Raw genomic sequence first — 19,961 nt, 5'->3', positions numbered from 1 at the left:
CTTGATGTGAGAACAAGAATGGTGGATACCCTGGGTTTGATTCCAAAATTATACAATCACACCACCTGCCACTCTGAGTTCCTCTTCCACAAATGTAAAAAAGGAGAAGGTTATGTGTACTCTGAGTCCCTTGTAAATCTAACATGTTCTGTTTGTCCTGGAAAATCTACTGCCTGCTCTCATGGAGGGGCGGCAAGACTAATGCGCCACAAATAAGACAAACCAGACTGAGCTCAATGGAAATGGGCATTAATTGTGCATTGCAGGATGCTCCCAGAGCTTATTCAGGGACAAGCAAGATCCAGCACTGGAGAGACCAGAAAAGGAGGAAGAAGCAAATACATTATCCATGTGGGCCAATTGAATTGCTAAGATCAGCCATCATGCCTGGCACTTTCTCAGCAGCAGGGGCAGAGAAGCAAGTGCTGTGAGTCACAGAGCACTTACTATGAAGGAGGCATGGCTACCAGTTCCTCAGAGGATACAAGCTTTCTCCTAGCCCTAAATTTTAAAAGAATTTTTCACACATGACCTTATTTAGGGGACAGTAAGGACACAGCAGCCTCCACAAATTTTATGGCAAAAGTAGAAGTGGTTTTCGTGTGGCTGTTTTCTTCCAGAATCCTTGGATGAAAACCAATGACACACTAGATAGTACTGTAGCTCAGTAACGGTCTTCTTAGTTTTTAGACAAGAAATGAACTTGAGCATATTAAAAGGAAAAGTCAAACTTGCTAAGTAAATTACACAGGAGGCAAGGCCTTATTAAAGTGCACTTGGTTTCCTCTTAGTGGGGTCACTGATAGACATACAAACATGCCTTTCTTTTTCAAGGTGTAAGACTGACTCTCACCCCTGGGCCCACAGCAGTTACCCTTGCCCGCCTGACTCCCACATGCTGGCCTAGGGGCACTCTGGTATGGAGGCCAATTTAGCCATTCCTATCATTAGTCACGGTTGGGCAGCATTGAGACAGCAACTGGAAAGCAAACTTGCAAAAATTCCCTTTTGTAAGTAAAGCCATCCAGCTTGTATGCAACTTTACCAATCTACTAATTCCATTAATCTTGAAAATCCAATATTCAACTGTTTTCATAAATATTTAAAGGGTGTAAAAATAAAACAGCAGTTCCAATAGTAGGAATTATTTCTCAGATTCTCTTTTAAATATTTGAAGTGTCAATCCATTCTGTGAGAGATAGCAAAGAAATGCTAACATTTTTTGAACACGAAGTGCTGTTTTACATGTACCCTTTCATTTAATCTTACAAGAACTCTGTGAGGTATTGTCATTATCCTCACCTTGCATATAAAAGAAACACAGAACTTGCCTACTCAAGTGCTTTGTCTACGATCACACAGCGCTGTAGTGGCAGTGTGGGGTTTGAATCAGTCCAGGTAGTCTGACACAGAGCACTTAACCCTACACGTCAAAAGACCTGTGAGAGGTCTCTGGAGTCCACACTCTTTCCGAAGCAGATATTATCTTCCCCATTCCGGCCTCAGCCTACTGCCAAAGGTTTTCCTTATATTCTTTATTTTGAGCTAAAACTGTCTCAAAATTGGCCGGAGTTGTTCTCTCCAGAGCTTCTTAGAATGAGTTGAGTTTCTTTTCCATATTAAAGCCTCTCCCATTTTTGAAAAATTAACAATAGTGTTAATTATTGCTCCCCATCCCTCAAACAATCCTATGGCAGAAATGGTTATTATTCTCAATTTACAGATATGTCCCATCCCATTCCTGCTGGTTAATAAAAGTGCTAGAATCTCCTGACATAGACGTTTCACAACAGATCTGTTGCCTTAATCCACTAACCAGCACCTGAAACTATGACGCTATTACTAAATCAGACTTAAAAGCTATTAAAAGTAATGCATGGTCGTAGTTTTTAAAAATTCCAGCAATATGAAAAAGAATAAATTGAAATGGAAAAAACTCTCTCCCATCCTTTCTAACTCCTCTCTTCAGAGGTAATCACTGTTGTTACTTTTTAATCCTTTTGGAATTTTTCTTTACATATATAAATATATGCTTCTGAATCTTTTAGGATCATATTATATATACTGGTCTGAAACTTGCCTTTTTCTCTTAAGTTATCCTGGATATATTTTAGTAGCAGCGTTCCTATTAATGGCTACATGGAAACCTCCTCTCCACATTTTTTTTCCTCTTACAAATAATGCTACAAAAAAAATAATGGTTCAGTGAAATTGTACACATATTTTTAGATGGAATTCTGTAAGTGAACTTCCTAGGTCAAAAGTAAGGGAACTTCGAATTCCGAGAGATAAAACCCTTTACACTTCTTTAAAAGTTGTATTGATTTACACTCACAGCAACAGTCCATTTTCCAAGTGTTGTCAGCATGGTTTATTATCCAACTGTTAAATCTTTCTTCAATATTTGAAGACAGTTATTAATTCAGTCATTTCGTGGTTAATATTCATCTTCTACTTGTTAGGTACTGTGAGAGGAGCTGAGTTTGCTCTTATCCAGGAGTTCCCAACCCTAATCAGGCTCTTCAGGAGAGTTTGTTAAACTGCAGATTCCCAGCCTCCTCCCCGGAGGTCCTAGTTCAGTGGCCTGTGGAGGAGTCCAGGAAGCTGTTTAGTTGTTTCATTCTGGTTCTTTTTGTTTTGTGTTGTGTTGTTTTGTTTTAACAGGTTACTAGGTAACTTAGCTAGCTAGAAGATGAGCAGCCAAAAGCCAAAAGTGGAGCAAATCTTTTCACTTCTTTCTCTGGAAAAAAAACCGCTTTCTGTAAATGAAGGTGCTGGGAGCAGTATGGACCCACTTCCCCAAAGCAAAAGATAAGGGAACTAATTGACGTGATCTTAACTAGTAATGCCCAAACGCCGAAATCTACTGTTACTCCCTACCGCCTCAAAAACAAACAAAACAAACAAAAACAGCCCTGTGGCAGGAACGCGTCATTATTCCCAATTTACAAATATGTCCCTTCCCATTTTTGTTGGAATCTTACGACATAGAGGTTTCACAAGATTAGCTGCCTTAATCCACTAACTAGCGCCCGAGACTGCAACGCAGCCACTAAACCAGCCTTAAAAAGCTTTTACTAGTGGGCAAGGAACTAGTAGTATAAATGACCCATGGGCATGGACAACAGGGCGAGGATTGACTGTGGGAGCTGGGTGGGGGTGGGGCAGTGGAGAACAACGGGAGAAAAATTGGGACAACTGTAACAGAACAACAATAAAAAAATAAAGTACACCAAAAAAAAAAAAAAAAAGCTTACTAGTGGGCTGATGCTAATGGGCATGCGCAAGACTTCAAGGTTCTTCGAGCGCCCCTAGCGGTCAATAGGTGTCAGTGCCATTGAAAAGTTCCGCTTCCCTGGACCACAAGTGGCTTCTAACCCCGCCTTTCATCCTGCCTCTTCCTCCCAGTGCGGAAGTTGACTGTTGAACGGCGGGCTAGAAGAATTTGAAAGCGGGAGCTTGAAAGTCAAGCCCCTGTGCCAGTACAGAAGTTTAGTTCTTCGTGAATGAAAGGCCGAGGCAAGCTAAGAACACTTCATCCGGCCACCTGGCCCGAGTCTCCGAGTTTTCCTGCGTCTTCTCCCTCATCCTAGGAGATGACAGTCTTGGGGAGGTGACAGGTCACATGTCCAAAAGGAAGTTACAGGCTCAGGGATACCAAGCCTTCCTTTTCTTGTCCCACCTAATGAGAATTCGTCCTTTCTCAACAGGCTTGGTTTAGGTATCACCTGGGGTAATCCCCTGCCGCCCTCACGTTACATATGCGGAGCCGGGTCCTCTGGGTTTAAGGTATAGGATGTGTTAGGTCAGACCTGGTACCAGCGTCTTGGCCTTATGTCCTCATCTGGGTCCCTGGGTTCCCGTCTCAGGACCTGAACACCCATACCTGGCAACGTGGAAGGTGCATACTAAATGTGAATTCCATGAATAAACGAGGCTTGTGTCTTGAGGCAGGATAGGTTTGTGTGGCACACTACTGTGGAAAGAGCATTTGCTGCGCCAGGGACTTGTGTTTCGGTTCTGGCTCTGCTAATCATTGCTGCTGAGCAAGTTCCCCTTTCTATCTGGGCCCTGATTGCTAATTATGTTCCTCGCAGTTAAAGGAGAGGTTGGACTCTGAGAAATATATACTGAACGCCAACAATGATCCAGGCATCGTGATAAGTACTGGAGAGACAGGTGAGCAAAACTTTAGCCCCGATCCCCCAACTTACCATGTGGAGAGGGAGGAAGATAATTGAATGAATTATCATAGACATACAATTATACATCTACTTTTCAGAAGTGGTACAGGAAACTTAGAGTGGAAATTTAATATAGCCCAAGATGGGCTTCTTAAGGCTTTCAGAAGGAGAATTTAACTGGGGTAGGTAATCAATGACCCAGAGAAAGGGAGGATGGCAGTGCAAAGTTCTGGAAGGTGAAAGACGCACATTTCATTTCTTCTTTTTATTGGACATCCAAATAACCCTCAAAATATGTAAGATGGTTGGAAGTTTCAGTAAGTTAAATTGAATAGAACTTGGGGATTCTTTGAAAGCCCGTAACTGTTACAGAACAGGGGTGCCCAAAAACCCCCAGAGCTTGCGGCTGGGGGATGGGGAGAAGGAAGCAGCTTTCAGGATGCTTTCACATGCCTGAGGCTGGTGTCTGGTGTCTTTGTTATGCAAATAGTTAGATGCTTCCAAGGCCTCAAGGAGATGGGAGGGGTCTTGGACCGGGAGATGGTATGGAAAAAGCACAGAGCCTGCGTGAGGTTCTGTGAATGGTCAGAACTGGGGACCATGCCAGCTGCGTCACAGGATGCAGTCAGGGATTTAAAAATAAGCAGCAGACATTTTTAACGGGGTTTTCCATGCGGATCACAAAGAAGGGAAAACTATATGCAGTTTACAAAGACTCTGAGAATTCACGCGGCTCTGGATTAAAAGCTGGCAAGCACCTTAACACAGACAAGGCCTCCCCAATCAGAATTGAATGATTGTTAGCTATCAGTAAAGCTGAACTGTGTTTAGAAAGTAGGGAAACAGTATCTCTAACTTTTCTAAAACTAGCCTGGTTTGGTAGGGGTGTTACAGAACCCCTGGGCTGCTCCAGTTGAAAACAAACCCGCGGGCTCTTTAGTTAGGGGCCCGATTGCCCGCCGCCAAAATTATAACTCTCAGTACCAGAGTTTAGTGAAAAGAAAAAGAATAGTTTATTTAAGTTATATAGATTTAGTTATTTGCGGATTTCTGTTGTTAAGTCTTATGTTCTTTAAAACACCCATAAACACATATTCTTGCCTCCCCCCTACCAAACCAGGCTAGTTTTAGAAAAGTCAGAGAAACCCTTTCCCTACTTTCCAAACACGGTTCAGCTTTACCAGTAGCTGCCAATCATTCAATCCTGATTGGGGAGACCTCGTCTGTGTTATGGGGTCCACCAGCTTTTAATCCAGAACCTCATGGATTCTCAGCCTCCTTGTAAACTGTATAGTTAGTCCTTTTGTAATCCGCACAGTCCGCCTTAACCTTAGTTAAATCCGCACAGTCAGACTCAGCCTTAGTCCAATTCGCACAGTCAGCCTTAACCTTAGTTAAATCCGCACAGTCAGCCTTAACCTTAGTTAAATCCGCACAGTCAGTCCTAACCTTAGTTAAATCCGCACAGTCAGCCCGCCTAAAATGTCTGCCGCTTATTTTTAAATCCCTGACTACATCCTCTGATGTAGTGGGTGCGGTAACCAGTTCTGACCATTCACAGAACCTTACGCAGGTTCTGGGTGCTTTCTCTATACCATCCCCTGGTTCAAGACTCCTCCCATCTACCTGAGGCTTTGGATGCATTAAAGCCATTTTGCATAAAAAAGACAGTAGCCACCGGCCTCAGGCATGTGGAGGCATTCTGAAAGCTGCTTCCTTCTCCCCATCCCCCAGCTGCAAACTCTGGGGGTTTTTTTGGAACACCCCTGTTTCTGTAACAGGGGGAGGCAAGGATATGTGTTTGTGGGTGTTTTAAGGAACTGAAGACGTAATGGCAGAAATCTGCAAATCTAAATCTATATAACTATTAAATAAACAATTCTTTTTCTTTTCACTAAACTCTGGTATTGAGCGTTATAATTCTGGCGGCGGGCAATCGGGTCCCTAACAAAACAGCCCGTGGGTTCTGTTCCGAGTGGAGCAGCCCAGGGGTTCTGTAACATAACTATTTCAATTCTGTGAAAATAAGTGATGGTCCCCGACCGCGTGTCCTGACATGAGCGTTCCAGAAGATTGTTGAATCTGACTTGAACAATCCAGGGTCCATGATGCATTTTGGGTTATAGCTGATCTGGCTTTGAAGGACATCTTGCTGTTTCAGAAGAACTAAAAATATTAGTGCTCTCTTGAAAGCAGTCGCTGTCTATCTCAAACTTAATTACCCAGGCTTGTTTGTAAAGATAAGGAGATGAGGGAGGTGGCTTGTAAAGTGACAGAAAAAAATCAAGAGCTGGTCACCATACCTTACAATAGTGTGTGTGTGGAAGGGACATCATCTCATGGTAGAATTGCTGATTTGAGACAACTGAGGCAGCAGGCCCAGCTTTGCCCTGCACTAGCTGTGTGCACCTGGCATCAAACTTGGAGTTTTTTGGTACAGGCATACTGCGTTGTGTTGCACTTCACTTTATTGTGCTTCACATGTTTTTTTACAAATTGAAAGCAAGACCCTCCACCAGCAAAAAGGTTACAAATCACTTTATTGCAGTGGGCTGTACTGAACATGCAGTATTTCTGAGGTACGTCTGTATATAAACAGGGCTAATTATGTTCTACTGACATGGTAAGGTTCAGAATGGGAGAAAATGGGAAAATTATTTCTGAACTATACAGTGCTACTCAAATTAAAAATAAGCACCTGGTTCAAACTGTTTGCTCTGAATTCTATTGTATGTACTCCTTCAAATTATGAAGGGGCACAGATTTGACACATTTGAATTTGTAGCAATATATCAAATTACTTTATTGTATGTAATAGTTATTTTGAATTCTCTCATTTTAATTAGTGTTTACCATTTCCAAAAGGTGGTTTTAAAATTTCACATGTGGGTGCACTGTCCCTCTCGGAAGCAGTCGTGTGTCTTTCCCTTCCTCCCCTTCTTCCCCCAGCCACGCTACCTTTGCCTTTGTCTCTCCTAAACTCCAAGGGCCCCTCTTCTGCCTCTGTAACTTGTTTCCTGAGCCTGCACAGCTCAGCTGGCTCATTTCTACTACCTCTGCAATTTTCTAAATAAACTTTCTCTGGTATATGAAAAAAATAAAATTTCATACATGGTTCTCTATCATTTTTAATTGAGAAGTACCGTTATATATATATATATATATATAGAGAGAGAGAGAGAGAGAGAGAGAGAGAGAGAGAGAGAGAGAGAGAGAGAGAAAGAGTAAAATAGTTAACAGTAGCTTCGGATTTTTTAAAAAAGTTATCTCATTGTGCAGCACATACAGTGACAATTAGGATTTTTAAAAAGTTGTTCTTAGCCCTGAACAGTGTGGCTCAGTTGGGTGTCTACCCTCAAATTGATTCCCAGTCAGGGAACATGCCTGCGTCAGGGCACATGCCTGCGTCAGGGCGTCGGTGAGAACAACAGATCAATGTTTCTCTCACACTTTGATATTTCTCTCCCTCTCTTTCTCCCTGCCTCTATCTAAAAGTAAATAAAATCTTTAAAAAAAAATTGTTCTAACAATCAGAAGTGTGAAGCCAAAGATGCTGTCTGATTGTGAAGCTTGGCAGTGATGGTTTTGAGGAACACAAGACTTAAGCCTGCTGGACCTGGGCTTTCTGGGAACCAGGGGTGCCAGCTGGGTTCCTTCTATCTTATGCAGAAGGGAAATAACATCACATGCCAGTAAGCATTGATTTACATTCTCACTTATTCTGTTCATTCCCCAACATGAGAAGTATGTCTTTACAGTTTGCAAAGAGCAAATCCAGGCACAGAAACTAAAAGATGGGTGCAACTACAGTTTACTCAATAAAAAAATTAATAAAAGATCAGCATGTGTCTTCTAATTTGATTATAAAATCATTCTTTTTCTTTTCTTTTTTTTAGCTCTATTAGATTTTTACTATATTAAAAGATGTGTTTTAAAATGCCAGCCACCCATTAGGCTATGTTAACACTTGTCTTGCTATAGTGAACATTTGCAGTTTTATTAGTTTGGATAACTGTATATATTTATAATGTCCCAATTTGCCACTTAATTTTGTTCTAGATGCTGTGCTTTCCTTTATCTCTTTAAGTTTTCTCTTTCACTCACTCTAAGTATTTCTTCAGCTAAGTGAAGTGTCAGTATTCCCTCCTGTGATATCTGAGTGCTAAGTGCAAGGAATTTGTTATCTCAGGCCTCTGGAGAACTCTGTGAGGTAGGTACAACCATACTAATGAGGAAACTGGTGCAGGAGGGGAGAAAGCAGAATGGGGAGAGATGATGTTAACAAGTTTAAAAAAAAAAATGTTTATCAATTTTAGAGAGAAGGAGAAACATCAACTGGTTGCTTCCTGTACTCACCCTGAACAGGGATCAAACTCGCAACCTAGGTACGTGCTCTGACCAGAAATCAAATCCCCTGAACTTTTGGTGTACATGACAATGCTCCAAGTCACAATGGCCAGGGCCCTTCCACGCACTTACTTTGTAATCTCAGGCATGTAACTTTGAGCTTCCATTTACCCATCTGTGATATGGGGTCTCACCCTGAGATAGCTGTGCTTAAGAACACACTTGGGATCCGAAGTCCTGGCTCTTAGCTGATGGATGAGGAAGGCAAGAGAGATAAGAACTGAACATGGGGCTGTGAACCAGTCATCTTTGACATTCCTTTGCTTCACAATGGCCCTTTTCCAAATGTGGAAACTGGAAAATTTGAGTTAACAGTAACACCTGTGCACTTTCCCTCATTGTATCCCCGCAACCTTACTCAAGATCCTAAATTGTTTACCAAACTTTGTATCACATACATATACCTAATGCATCTCTTATTATGGAGCTTTATGAAGAGTATATGCTATAGGTAATTTACTCGAACTTGTTTTTAACATAACCTATTAGCAAGAATTCCCATCTGTAGTTTTTCACTGCTGATAATCTAGAACCATTTATTTTTTGATGAGTCTGAGACTTGCTATTTTTAAGTACTTTGAACACTGCCAGAGATGTATCTTAATGTCCATCTTTATGTGCCAGATTATTGGGTATTCATACACTAGCCATTCCCTTAAGTGTTCGTAATAATTTACATAAATGGTCCTGTAGCTGGATTGAGTCGAGAAAGTCCTGCTTTTCTTCAACTTCTGAATCCCATGTCTCATTAAATAGAGACAAAGGTTAAGAGCTGATGTTTCAAATGCCTGGCACATCATAGATGCTCTGAATACAGTGTTTTTGTTTTTTTTTTTAAAGGGTTTTATTTATTTTTAGAGAGGGGAAGGGAGGGAGAGATAAACGTCAGTGTGGTTGCCTCTCGGACACCAAATGGGGACCAGGCCCACAACCCAGGCATGTGCCCTGACTAGGAATTGAACCAGTGACCCTTTGGTTCGCAGGCTGGCATTCAATCCACTGAGCCACACCAGCCAGGGCTGAATTTACAATGTTTTATAAACCAGAGTCCTATGGTGCTTTGGCATTTTGAAAAGTGAACCTATTCCCTCTCCACACCACTGTTCAGTTGCACACCCCCAACTAGGATTGTGCTTGGGAATTAGCAAAGAAGCTTTCGAAATCTAAGGACTGGACCCCACCACTGACTCTTATTCATGCCTGGAGGATAAACCCTGTAATGAAATTAACACAGGTAATCTGGACAATGTACCTACTCTGATCCTTTCTCCTACCTCCCCACATGCATTTTTCAGTAGTACATGCATTCTTAGCAGTGTCCAGCTGGTGTCATAGCAGAGAAGGTTGAAAGCCAGCATTACAGAAGTGAGATCACTTCTATGTAGCAAATCCCCAGACAATCAGCAAGAAGAGCAGCAGTAGAGTTCAGTTTTATTGAATGTGTTACAAGAGGTTTAGTCAAAAAGACCAAAGCCCATGTCATCATCAGACTCCTCCGATTCTTCTTTCTTTGCTTCGACTTTCTTTTCCTCAGCTATTAAAAAAAAAAAAAAGTCAATCACACACCTTTATTTTAAACTCCAAAGACCTCCAGGCCCTTCAATATATATGGTCAAAATACCCCCAACTTCCCTCAAACTATGCTTCTGGTTTTAGGATTTCTATACATCTACTTAGTGACTCAAAGGCAATTTTTCCTATAATAATTTCAGATTCCACTCCTCCCTCTAACACAGTTTCCTACCTGGGGCAGCAGCAGTGGAGGGGGCAGGACCTCCTGCTGGTGCAGCACTAGCTGCTGGGGCAGGTCCACCAGCCCCTACATTGCAGATGAGACTCCCAATGTTGACATTGGCCAAAGCCTGCAATAAAGTACACACACAGGTAAATATGCTCAGTTCTGTCCTTTTGTTATAGTACTTGCCTTAAAAAGAAAAGGTACCCCCTTTCAAACTTACAATGACCCAGTCCCATTTCTCTCTCTATTTCTCTTCCTTCACCTTTGCTGGTGTCTGCCAGTGACAATTTGCTACTCAGATTCCCTAAAACTTCAATTACGACAATCCACTAGGACTTTTTCCAAGGGAATTTATTAAAACTGATACAGGTACAACATTTTCAATCTTTCAAAGCTCTTTGCAGGACAAAAAGTGAATAGTTAGCATTTATGAGCTTCAGTTGCCAGAGATTCAGTAACCTGTACAATAGAAGGTAACCACAGATAGCCAAGTTCCTTGGGTAGGAAATCCTGTCTTTTATATCCCGAACACAGTAAGTGCACAATCGAAGGCCACCACACCTGATTTCCACTAAAGCATGCCATCATAACTAGGATTTGCTTGGAACAGCATGAGAGTTACCTCCAAGGCGACTCTCTAGAAAGGGATGACTTGGTTAATTCTTTTACCATGGTTTTAGAACAGAAGAGAAAACAGAAGAGATCAAGAAAGGAAAGACACAGAGACAACTGAAACCTTAATTAGCTCCTAGAGATAGAAATGTGAGGAAATACCACTTAAGACCTTCTGGTACTTTTGAACGTTGTTTGGTATGAACACCTTACTCAGTAATCACTAGGTCTTTCCAAATTTACCTCTCCAAATCACTTTGCCACCATCACCTTACCTTTGCAAACAAGCCTGGCCAGAAAGGTTCAACATTTACACCAGCTGCTTTAATGAGGGCATTGATCTTATCCTCCTAAAACAAATAAAATAATACCCATTAGTAATCAAACTGTAGCTTTCTTAAATGTCTCCAAAATACCGCAAATTGAAAGTAAATCATTCAAAACGTGTACTAAACCATGTTTATCAAGTTTCAATATTTTAGCTATGTTTTATCTGTTTATTTAAGACGATCTTTCCTAACAACTCTTCTTGAAGGCTGTCATGAGCCAAAGAAATGCCATCTGCTCCTGTGTGCCATGCACCCTGCAAAGTGGCGAGCTCATCGCTGCCATTTCACGGGTTGGGACTCGCCGGAGTCACGCTATTTTAAGTTACTACTTAGAGCTGGGAGGTGGAGTAGAGATCATGTGCTCTCAACACCATGCAACTTGACCCACAAGGGCGTACTAAGAGAACCGGGAGAATTCAAGAAAATCACACCAAAAAGATAAGTGTCCTGGAATATAATTGGGTGTGGATTAGGATGCCCACGCGCTGCACAAGCTTCTCTAAATAAAAGCTCTCAAAGCCAGAGGGCGCAGCGGCAAATGTAATCCAGTCCCTCCAGGAACCGGCACGTGGCCGAGGCCCCTCGTCAACTCTCGCGTGGGTCCATCGGATGGGCGCCCAGCCTAAAGCCGCCCCGGGTGTGTTGACGACCCGGACTACGGCCGGTAAGGCCTGACTCGGATGCCGGGGAGGGCGGGTAAATCTGCAGCCCGCAGGACATCCCTGCCGCCGTCCCGGGCCTCCACTCACCGTCACTGTTACCTCATCGTCGTGCAGGATAAGGGCCGAGTAGATGCAGGCGAGCTCCGAGACGGAGGCCATGGTATAGGCGAGTGCTCGGCAAGCGCTGCCGGGCGTGGTGCTAGTCGCCGGATGAAGTGAGGGCCTCACCCCAACGCGGCCTTAGCTTCCTCGGAAGAACCGAGCACCTTAACGGCAGCTGGGGAAAAGGGGTGCTGCGCTTGCGCGCAGGATCTTATACTGACCATGCGGACCAATCCGCGCCGGCGCCTGGCGGAAGAGGCGGGGCGAGAGACGTCCCAACATCCACTTTGGAGGCGCCTGCGCACAAATAGTGACCAGATTTCTAAAGTTGCTAGGTGCTTCTCTAGCAGTGCTATTTTATTGGTTCGGGCGAAGCTCAGGGCTCGTGAGCATTAGGAATGTTTTTAGGAAAGTCACCTGGGTAAATGGACGTTACTATGCACTGTAGCTCCTGTGACACTATTCAGACAACCAGTTAATGACGTCCCATCCCTGAACCCTCATTCCCTACTCCCACCTGGATTGAAGCTACTTTACTGCCTTTAGTCCCTGGTGCTTAGTACAGCGTCTCAGGTAAAATAAGTGAATATAGGAGGAAATGAGAAACTTGCAGCCTTACGATAGCAGTAGCATTTGAACGTCTACTATGTCCCAAGCACTGAGCCACATGCTACAAGGTTTCATTTAATCTTCACACAGCATAAGAGGTAAGTACTATTATCTCCACTTTATAGAAGCAAAACTAAGGTGTAAACCCAAGATAACAGCCTGCGGTGGAGTCTGGATTTGGAATCTGGACTCCCAATTTAAGTACATCCTTGTGTGTGTAGAGAGGGATGGGCTTGGAGATTATGAGCAAACTTTGTCTTCTTTTTTTCCCCCAAAGAATAAAATATATATTAGAAATGTAGGGGGACTTCCCATTTCAACTTGAATTTTTATAGCTAAGGCACTAGAGATATTGCAAGACCTCTTGCTGCAACTGCTTCTTGACTTAGGTGCTGTATTGCATTTTTAAAAAATCCCTTGACTAATAAAACCTATTGGGTTCATAGAGTATTTAAAACATGTTTGTTTGTTTTTTAATTGAGGTGTAATTGTCAACATAAGAAATATCCAAACCTGTATGAATTTTTTAAAAGATTTTATTTATTTTCAGAGAGTGGGGAAGGGAGGGAGAAAGAGGGAGAGAAACATTCATGTGAGAGAGAAACATTAGTTGGCTGCCTCTCCCACCGCTCAACCAGGCATGTGCCCTGACTAGGATTCGAACCAGGAACCTTTTTGTTCACAGTCCAGTGCTCAGTCCACTAAGCCACACCAGCCAGGACTGGATTTTTCACATGAGTTTGTTTGAGCCAAATGGATGACAATTGCCAGGAGGCAAAACCTCAACGGATTGAGAAAATGCTCCAGAGAGGGGCAGTTCTGTACCCTGCTTTATACATTGCAATCGGAAGAGAGGACTTAAGTGGGTTATATGAAACCCATTGGTGATACATTAGGGAAGAGGGATAAAGAAAAGGGGGTAACTTCTGGGATTAGATAAAAAGTAAAGTGATAGAAACACATACTTCTTTTACATAGTGGGTACAGCATAGTTAAGAATCAACAACAATGAGGGGATTTGTGATCTCTTTGGTGCTTCCGTTTGATATCTGCTTTGAGGGGTCTGGAAAAAGGAAATTACTTTGACATTCCAAAGTTAGTTATTATAGATGCAAAAAGACATTAGACAGGATTAATTAAATATTGACTTTGGTCAGGGAAGTTTCTAGCATAGGACAGGACTACCTGCCATAAACTGCTTTTGGTTAATAAGTCTTAATTTTATAACATTCTTTCATGGTTACTTTCGGTCTCTGGGTTAATAAGACCACCACACAGGACTCCCCTGAACTTGTCAGATTTAGTATGTGGCCCCTTTTCATCTACAGCATATAACAGTGTATTAGTTTAATGTGTACAACATAATGATTTCACCACAATAAATTTAGTTAACATCATCATCATACATAGTTATAATTTTTCTTTCTTTTTTATATCAGTACAGAAGTCTTTTATTTTATTTTATTTCTTATATTTATCATGACATGAATTCATAGAGAATGGGTTCCAGTGGCCCAGGCTTTCTATTGGTTCTCACAAAGTGCTTCTCTGAGTGGAGCAGGCTGGTGCTTCAGTTAAACCCAGGCACTTTTCTCTTTGGCTTCCTTCTTTTTCTAATCATTTGCCTTCACACATTTCAGAAAGCTATTTTGGCTCTTAGAGTGCTTCATATGCTCGATACGTACATTAACTCTGTTGGCAAGAATCTTGCCCCTAACTTGTTTGTTTACAACTATGCCCACTGCATGCTGGGTGACATTGTAGACTCTTCCAGTTTTGCATGGCAACATTTTGGGGGCATTCCTTTTTGAACAGTGCCCATTCCTTTGATGTCTGCAATATCACCTTTCTTATATATTTGCATGTATGTGGCCAATGGAACAACTCCATGTTTTCTAAAAGGCCCAGAGAACATATAGCAGGTGCCTCTCCTTCCCTTTGTGTTAATCATTTTGGCAAATTACTGAAAGATGGCAGTTCTGGTAAAAAAGAAGCAATACTTTTTCTTTTGATGAAGACTTAAGGTCTGCTTTCTTTGCAACTTTTAAATATGTAATACAGTATTGTTAACTATAGTCACCATGGTATACAATTATGTGCCCGGGCTTTATATATTTTTATAATTGGAAGATTTTACCTTTTGACCCCTTTACCTATTTCACCACCCACTACCCCACACCCCTTCTCTACCCTGCACTCCTTCCCTGCAACCCTACCATTCTGTTTTCTGTATTTATGTGCTTGTTTGTTTTCTTTTAGATTCCACATATAAGTGAGATCATATTGTATTTACAGTAGTCCTCTGTCTGATTTCTTTCACTGAGCATAATGCCTTCAATGTCCATCCATGTTGTCTCAAATGGCAAGATTCTATTCACTTTTTGTGGCTGAATAATATTCCATTATATATAGACTACATTTTCTTAGTACTTTCATTTATGGTGGACCCTTCTGTTGTTTCCAGGTCTTGGCTATTGTAAATAATGTTGCAGTGAACATGGCGGTACAGTTATGTTTTCAAATTGCTGTTTTTGTTTTCTTTGGATAAATATTCAGAAGTGGAATTGCTGGATCATATGGTAGTTCTGTTTTTAATTTTTTTAGAAACCACCATACTGTTTTCTACAGTGGCTGGACCAATTTACATCTCTCCCAACAGTGCATAAATTTTCCCTTTTCTCCACATCTTCCCCACCACTCATCTCTTGTCTTCTTGACGATAGCCATTCTAACAGGTGTGAGGTGATATCTCCTTGCAGTTTTAATTTGCATTTCCCTGATGACTAGTGATTTTGAGCATCTTTTTTTTTAAAAGATTTTATCTATTTTCAGAGAGAGCAGAAGGGAGGGTGAAAGAGAGAGAGAGAAACAACATCGATCCCTTGCCTCTCACATGCCCCCAACTGGGGACTTGGCCTGCAACCCAGGCATGTGCTCTGACTGGCAACCTTTTGGTTCTCAGGCCAGCACTCAGTCCACTGAGCCACACCAGGCAGGGTATGATGTTGAGCATCCTTTCATGTAACTGTTGGCCATCTGTGTCTCTTCTCTAGAAAAATGTCTATTCACATCTTCTGCCAATTTTTTAATCAGATATTTTTGTTACTGAGTTGTATGAATTCTTTATATATTTTGAACATTAACCCCTTATTTGATATGTCATTTGCAAAAATTTTATCCCATTCTGTAGGTTGTGTTTTCATTTTGTTGTTTATTTTGCTATGCAAAAGCTTTTAAGTTTAATGTAGTCCCATTTATTGATTTTTGCTTTTGTTATTTTTGCTTTTGGCATCATATCCAAAAAATCATTGCCAATACCAATGTCAAGGATCTTCTTTCTACATTTTCTTTTAGGAATTTCATACTGTCAGGACTTATGTTTAAATCTGTGATCCATTTCAAGTTATTTTTGTGTGTGGTGTATGATAAGTTTCATCAGTCTGCATATGTTTGTCCATTTTTTCCAACATCATTTGTTGAAGACACTACACATTCCCTATTGGGTGCTCTTGGCTCCCTTGTAAAATATTAACTATATAAGCAGGGGATAATTCTGGCTTCTTTATTCTGTTTTATTGGGCTATTTGTCTATTTTGTGCTGATACCATACTGTTTTATTATTGTAGCCTGGTAGTATAGTTTGAAGTCAGGAAGTGTGATACCTCCAGTTTTATACTTTTTTTGCTTCAGGATTGCTTTGGCTATTTGGGGTCTTTTATGGTCCCACAAAAATGCTATTTCTCTTCTTCTTCTTCTTCTTTTTTTTTTTTAATAATTTGTTTCTTTATTTTATTAGAGAGAGAGGAAAAGAGAAAGAGAGGGAGAGAAACACCACTGTGTGGTTGCCTCTCACTCACGCCCCTAACTGGGTACCTGACGTGCAACCTAGTCATGTGCCCTGACTGGGAATCGAACCAGAGACACTTGGCTTGCAGGCCAACGCTCAATCCACTGAGCCACAGCAGCCAGGGCATAAAAAAATGCTATTTCTTTTAAGAATGTTATTGGTATTTTGATTGGGATTGCATTGATTCTGTAGGTGGCTTTGGGTAGTATGGACTTAAAAAAAAAAAAAAAATTCCAGTCCCCTATTCTCTTCCCCTTTGGTAACAATCAGCTTATTCTCTGTATTTATGGGTGTGTTTCTATTTTGTTTACTTTTTTCATTTGTTTTGGTTTCTTAGATTCCACATATAATAAGCAAGACCACATGGTATTTGTCTTTTTCTGTCTGACTTATTTCACATAGCATAATACCATCTAGGTACATCCATGTTGTCCCAAATGGCATGACTCCAATGGCAAGATACCATTCTTTTTTTTTTTTCCTGAATTATATTCCATTATATACTCTCTGGGTTCATCCATGTTGTTGCAAATGGCAACATTTCTTTTTTTTAATTACTGAATAATATTCCATTGAATATATGTACCACATGTTCTTTACCTGTTCATCTAGTGATGGACATCTAGGTTACTTCTGTATCTTGGCTGTTACTAGTAATGCTGCAATGAGCATAGAGTTGCATATATCTTTTCCAATTAGTGTTTTTGTTTTCTTCATAAATTCCTAGAAGTGGAATTGCTGGATCATAAAGCAGCTCTTTTTTAAAATTTTTTGAGGAATCTTCATATTGTTTTTCATAGTGTGCACTAACTTACAATTCCACCAATAGTGTATGATGGTTCCCTTTACGTCACATTCTTACTAGCGCTTGTTATTTGATTTATTGATGATAGCCATTCTGACAGGTGTGAGATGATATCTCATTGTGATTTTAATTTGCATTTTCCTGATGATTAGTGATGTTGGCATCTTTTCATGTCTGTTGGCCATCTGTGTGTCCTCTTTGGAGAAGTGTCTATTCAGGTTCTCTGCCCATTTTAAAAATTGGATTGCTTTTTGTGTGTATGTGTGTAAGTTGTGCGAGTTACTTGTATATTTTGGATATTAACCCCTTATCAGAAGTATCACTTTAAAATATCTTCCCCCATTCAGTAGGTTGTCTTTTCATTTTGTAGAAGTTATCCTTAACTATGCAAAAATTTTTAGTTTGATGTAGTCCCAAATGTTTATTTTTTTTGTTTCCCTTGCCTGTGGAGATATATCCAAAAAGATATTGCTAAGAGTGATGTCAAAGAGTTTACTGCCTGTTTCTTTCTAGGAGTTTTATGGTTTCTGATCTTATATTTGTCTTTAACCCATTTTGAGTCTACTTTTGTATGTGGTGTAAGAAAGTGGTCCAATTCGACTTTTTCATGTATCTGTCCAGTTTCCCCAACACAACTTTTTGTTGGGGGGGGCTGGGTACAGTGAACTTTACTGATGGTGCATGACAAGGTAGGGCTCCCTAAGCCCCTCCCTTTCTTCAGGGGGTCTGGGATGGAAACTGGAGGTCGGGAGATTCTCAGTGTGTTGGGGGACTGATTTGGGACAAGGACTCCCCAGCAGCTGAGGGCCTCTCTTTCTCTCACTGGGGCAGGTGGTCCAGGTGGCTCTTACTCCTTGGAGGCCATGTGGACCATATGGTCCACTACCCTGTTGCTGTAGCCAGATTCATTGTCATACCAGGAAATGAGCTTGCCATAGTGGTCATTGAGGGCTATGCCAGCCTCAGCGTGGAAGGTGGAGAAGTAGGTGTCACTGTTAAAGTCACAGGAGACAACTTGGTCTTCAGTATAGCCCAGGATTCCCTTGAAGGGCCCCTCTGATGCATACTTCATTACCTCCTTGATGTCATTGTATTTGGCAGCTTTCTCCAGGTGGCAGGTCAGATCCACAACTGACAAACTGGGTGTGGGGACACGGAAGGCCATGCCAGAGAGCTTCCCATTCAGCTCGGGGATGACCCTGCCCACAGCCTTGGCAGCCTCATTAGAACCAGGGATGATGTTCTGGGTAGCCCCTCAGCCATCACATCACAGCTTCCCAAACAGACCATTCACAGTCTTCTGGGTGGCAATGATGGCACAGATTGTGGGCATCAGTCCCTCCACCATGCCAAAGTTGTCATGGATGAACTTGGACAGGGGGGCTGAATAGTTGGTGGTGCAGGAGGCATTGCTGACAATCTGGGGAGTTGTCATACTTGCCATGGTTCACATCCATCACAAACATGGGGGCATCCACAGAAGGGGCAGAGATGATGACCTTTTTGGCTCCACCCTTCAGGGGAGCCCCAACCTTCTCCAAGGTGGTAAAGGCACCAGTGGACTCCACAACATATTCAGCAGCAGCCTCACCCCACTTGATGTTGGCAGGATTTCACTCCTGGGAGATGGAGATGGACTTTCCATTGATGAAAAGCTTCCCGTTCTCAGCCTTGACTGTACCTTTGAACTTTCCATGAGTATAATCATAGAATATGTAGACCATCTAGCTGACATCAGTGAACGGGCCATTGATGGTGACATCATGCACTTTGCCAGAGTAAAAATCAGCACACCTTTCTTAGTTTCTCACTGTTAAAATTCAATAGACTGGCGTTACTTGTTTTTCTCTGACTGACTTATATCACTTAGCATGGGACATCTGTATTATTGTAAACAATAAAGGAAAAAATTCAATGGACTGGAAATTAGGAACCTTCCCTTTATTTTCCAGAAGGTGGTGTAATAGCTCAAGTTTTTGGTTTCTCTTTTCCTCAGTTGGCTCTGGGGGTTGCTGCACTCTGAAGGAGTTAATAAAAAAAACTGGTGTAGAAAAATCTGCAGCAGAGTTAAGGGAAGTGCAGGCTTAGCATGTGGGGCTTTTGTTGCCCACAGTCCGGTAGGGGGAACTGCCATTTGTTACTCTCAGAGGTTCATGTAGACCTCCTGCTGAAGCCCAATGGTCCTTTCAGTGCCCCTTTTAATCCGTCTCCCACGTTCCCTTTCCTCTCCTCCCACCCAGTCATGAAGTCACTTCTCAGAAATCCCTGCTACTGAAATGAGTGCCTCCAGCTCCAAGCCCATGGTCAGTCACTCAGTACTTTCTCTGTCCACCTCCTTTGTGAGAGAGGTAACTGTTGTCACTGCTGGTGAAAGCCCAGCTTATTGCAGTGCCCCCTGGGGAGTACTGACTTCCTGAGTTTTAGTGCTCCCTGGCCTCCAACTTGTCTATGTCCCATCTGATGGCATGCCTGGTTCTCCCATCACGTTGGCTGGGTCTCCACAAATTCTGTCTCCCTTGTGTGTCCACCTGTTTTGCACTGTCCATTTTCACTCCACCCCTAACCACTGGAAGTTGGGTGTGGGACAGCCTCATTCATTGCCTTGGATCCAAAGCCCCCTCTGAGGTCCCATCCACCTAATTCCTGAGCACATGTAATCCCTTGGA

General features: G+C 41.9%; 1 protein-coding gene across 1 annotated transcript; it reads right to left on the bottom strand.

Annotated features, from left to right (window-relative positions):
* Positions 1 to 9,999: 9,999 nt before the first annotated feature.
* On the bottom strand, positions 10,000 to 12,234 carry RPLP1 (ribosomal protein lateral stalk subunit P1). The gene is made up of 4 exons (XM_090270841.1): positions 12,020 to 12,234; positions 11,217 to 11,291; positions 10,336 to 10,453; positions 10,000 to 10,125 (listed from the first exon to the last, which is right to left on the bottom strand). Exons 1-4 carry the CDS (start codon positions 12,089 to 12,091, stop codon positions 10,046 to 10,048), a joined length of 345 nt encoding a protein of 114 aa, XP_090126967.1. The 5' UTR covers positions 12,092 to 12,234; the 3' UTR covers positions 10,000 to 10,045.
* Positions 12,235 to 19,961: the final 7,727 nt, after the last annotated feature.

This window comes from Furipterus horrens, unplaced genomic scaffold (assembly GCF_987537825.1).
Source record: "Furipterus horrens unplaced genomic scaffold, mFurHor1.1.pri manual_scaffold_3, whole genome shotgun sequence".
In the NCBI taxonomy this organism is placed as follows: Eukaryota; Metazoa; Chordata; class Mammalia; order Chiroptera; family Furipteridae; genus Furipterus; species Furipterus horrens.
Note: the sequence above shows the minus strand (reverse complement) of the source record. Positions and strands in the feature narration are given on the sequence as shown.

Excerpts from the sequence above, each read along its gene's own strand:
- RPLP1 (XM_090270841.1), bottom strand. The coding sequence starts at position 12,091 with ATGGCCTCCGTCTCGGAGCTCGCCTGCATCTACTCGGCCCTTATCCTG. Across the intron at positions 11,292-12,019 it reads ACGATGAGGTAACAGTGACG|GAGGATAAGATCAATGCCCT; the intron begins GTGAGTGGAGGC and ends TATTTGTTTTAG. Across the intron at positions 10,126-10,335 it reads CTCCACTGCTGCTGCCCCAG|CTGAGGAAAAGAAAGTCGAA; the intron begins GTAGGAAACTGT and ends TTTTTTTAATAG.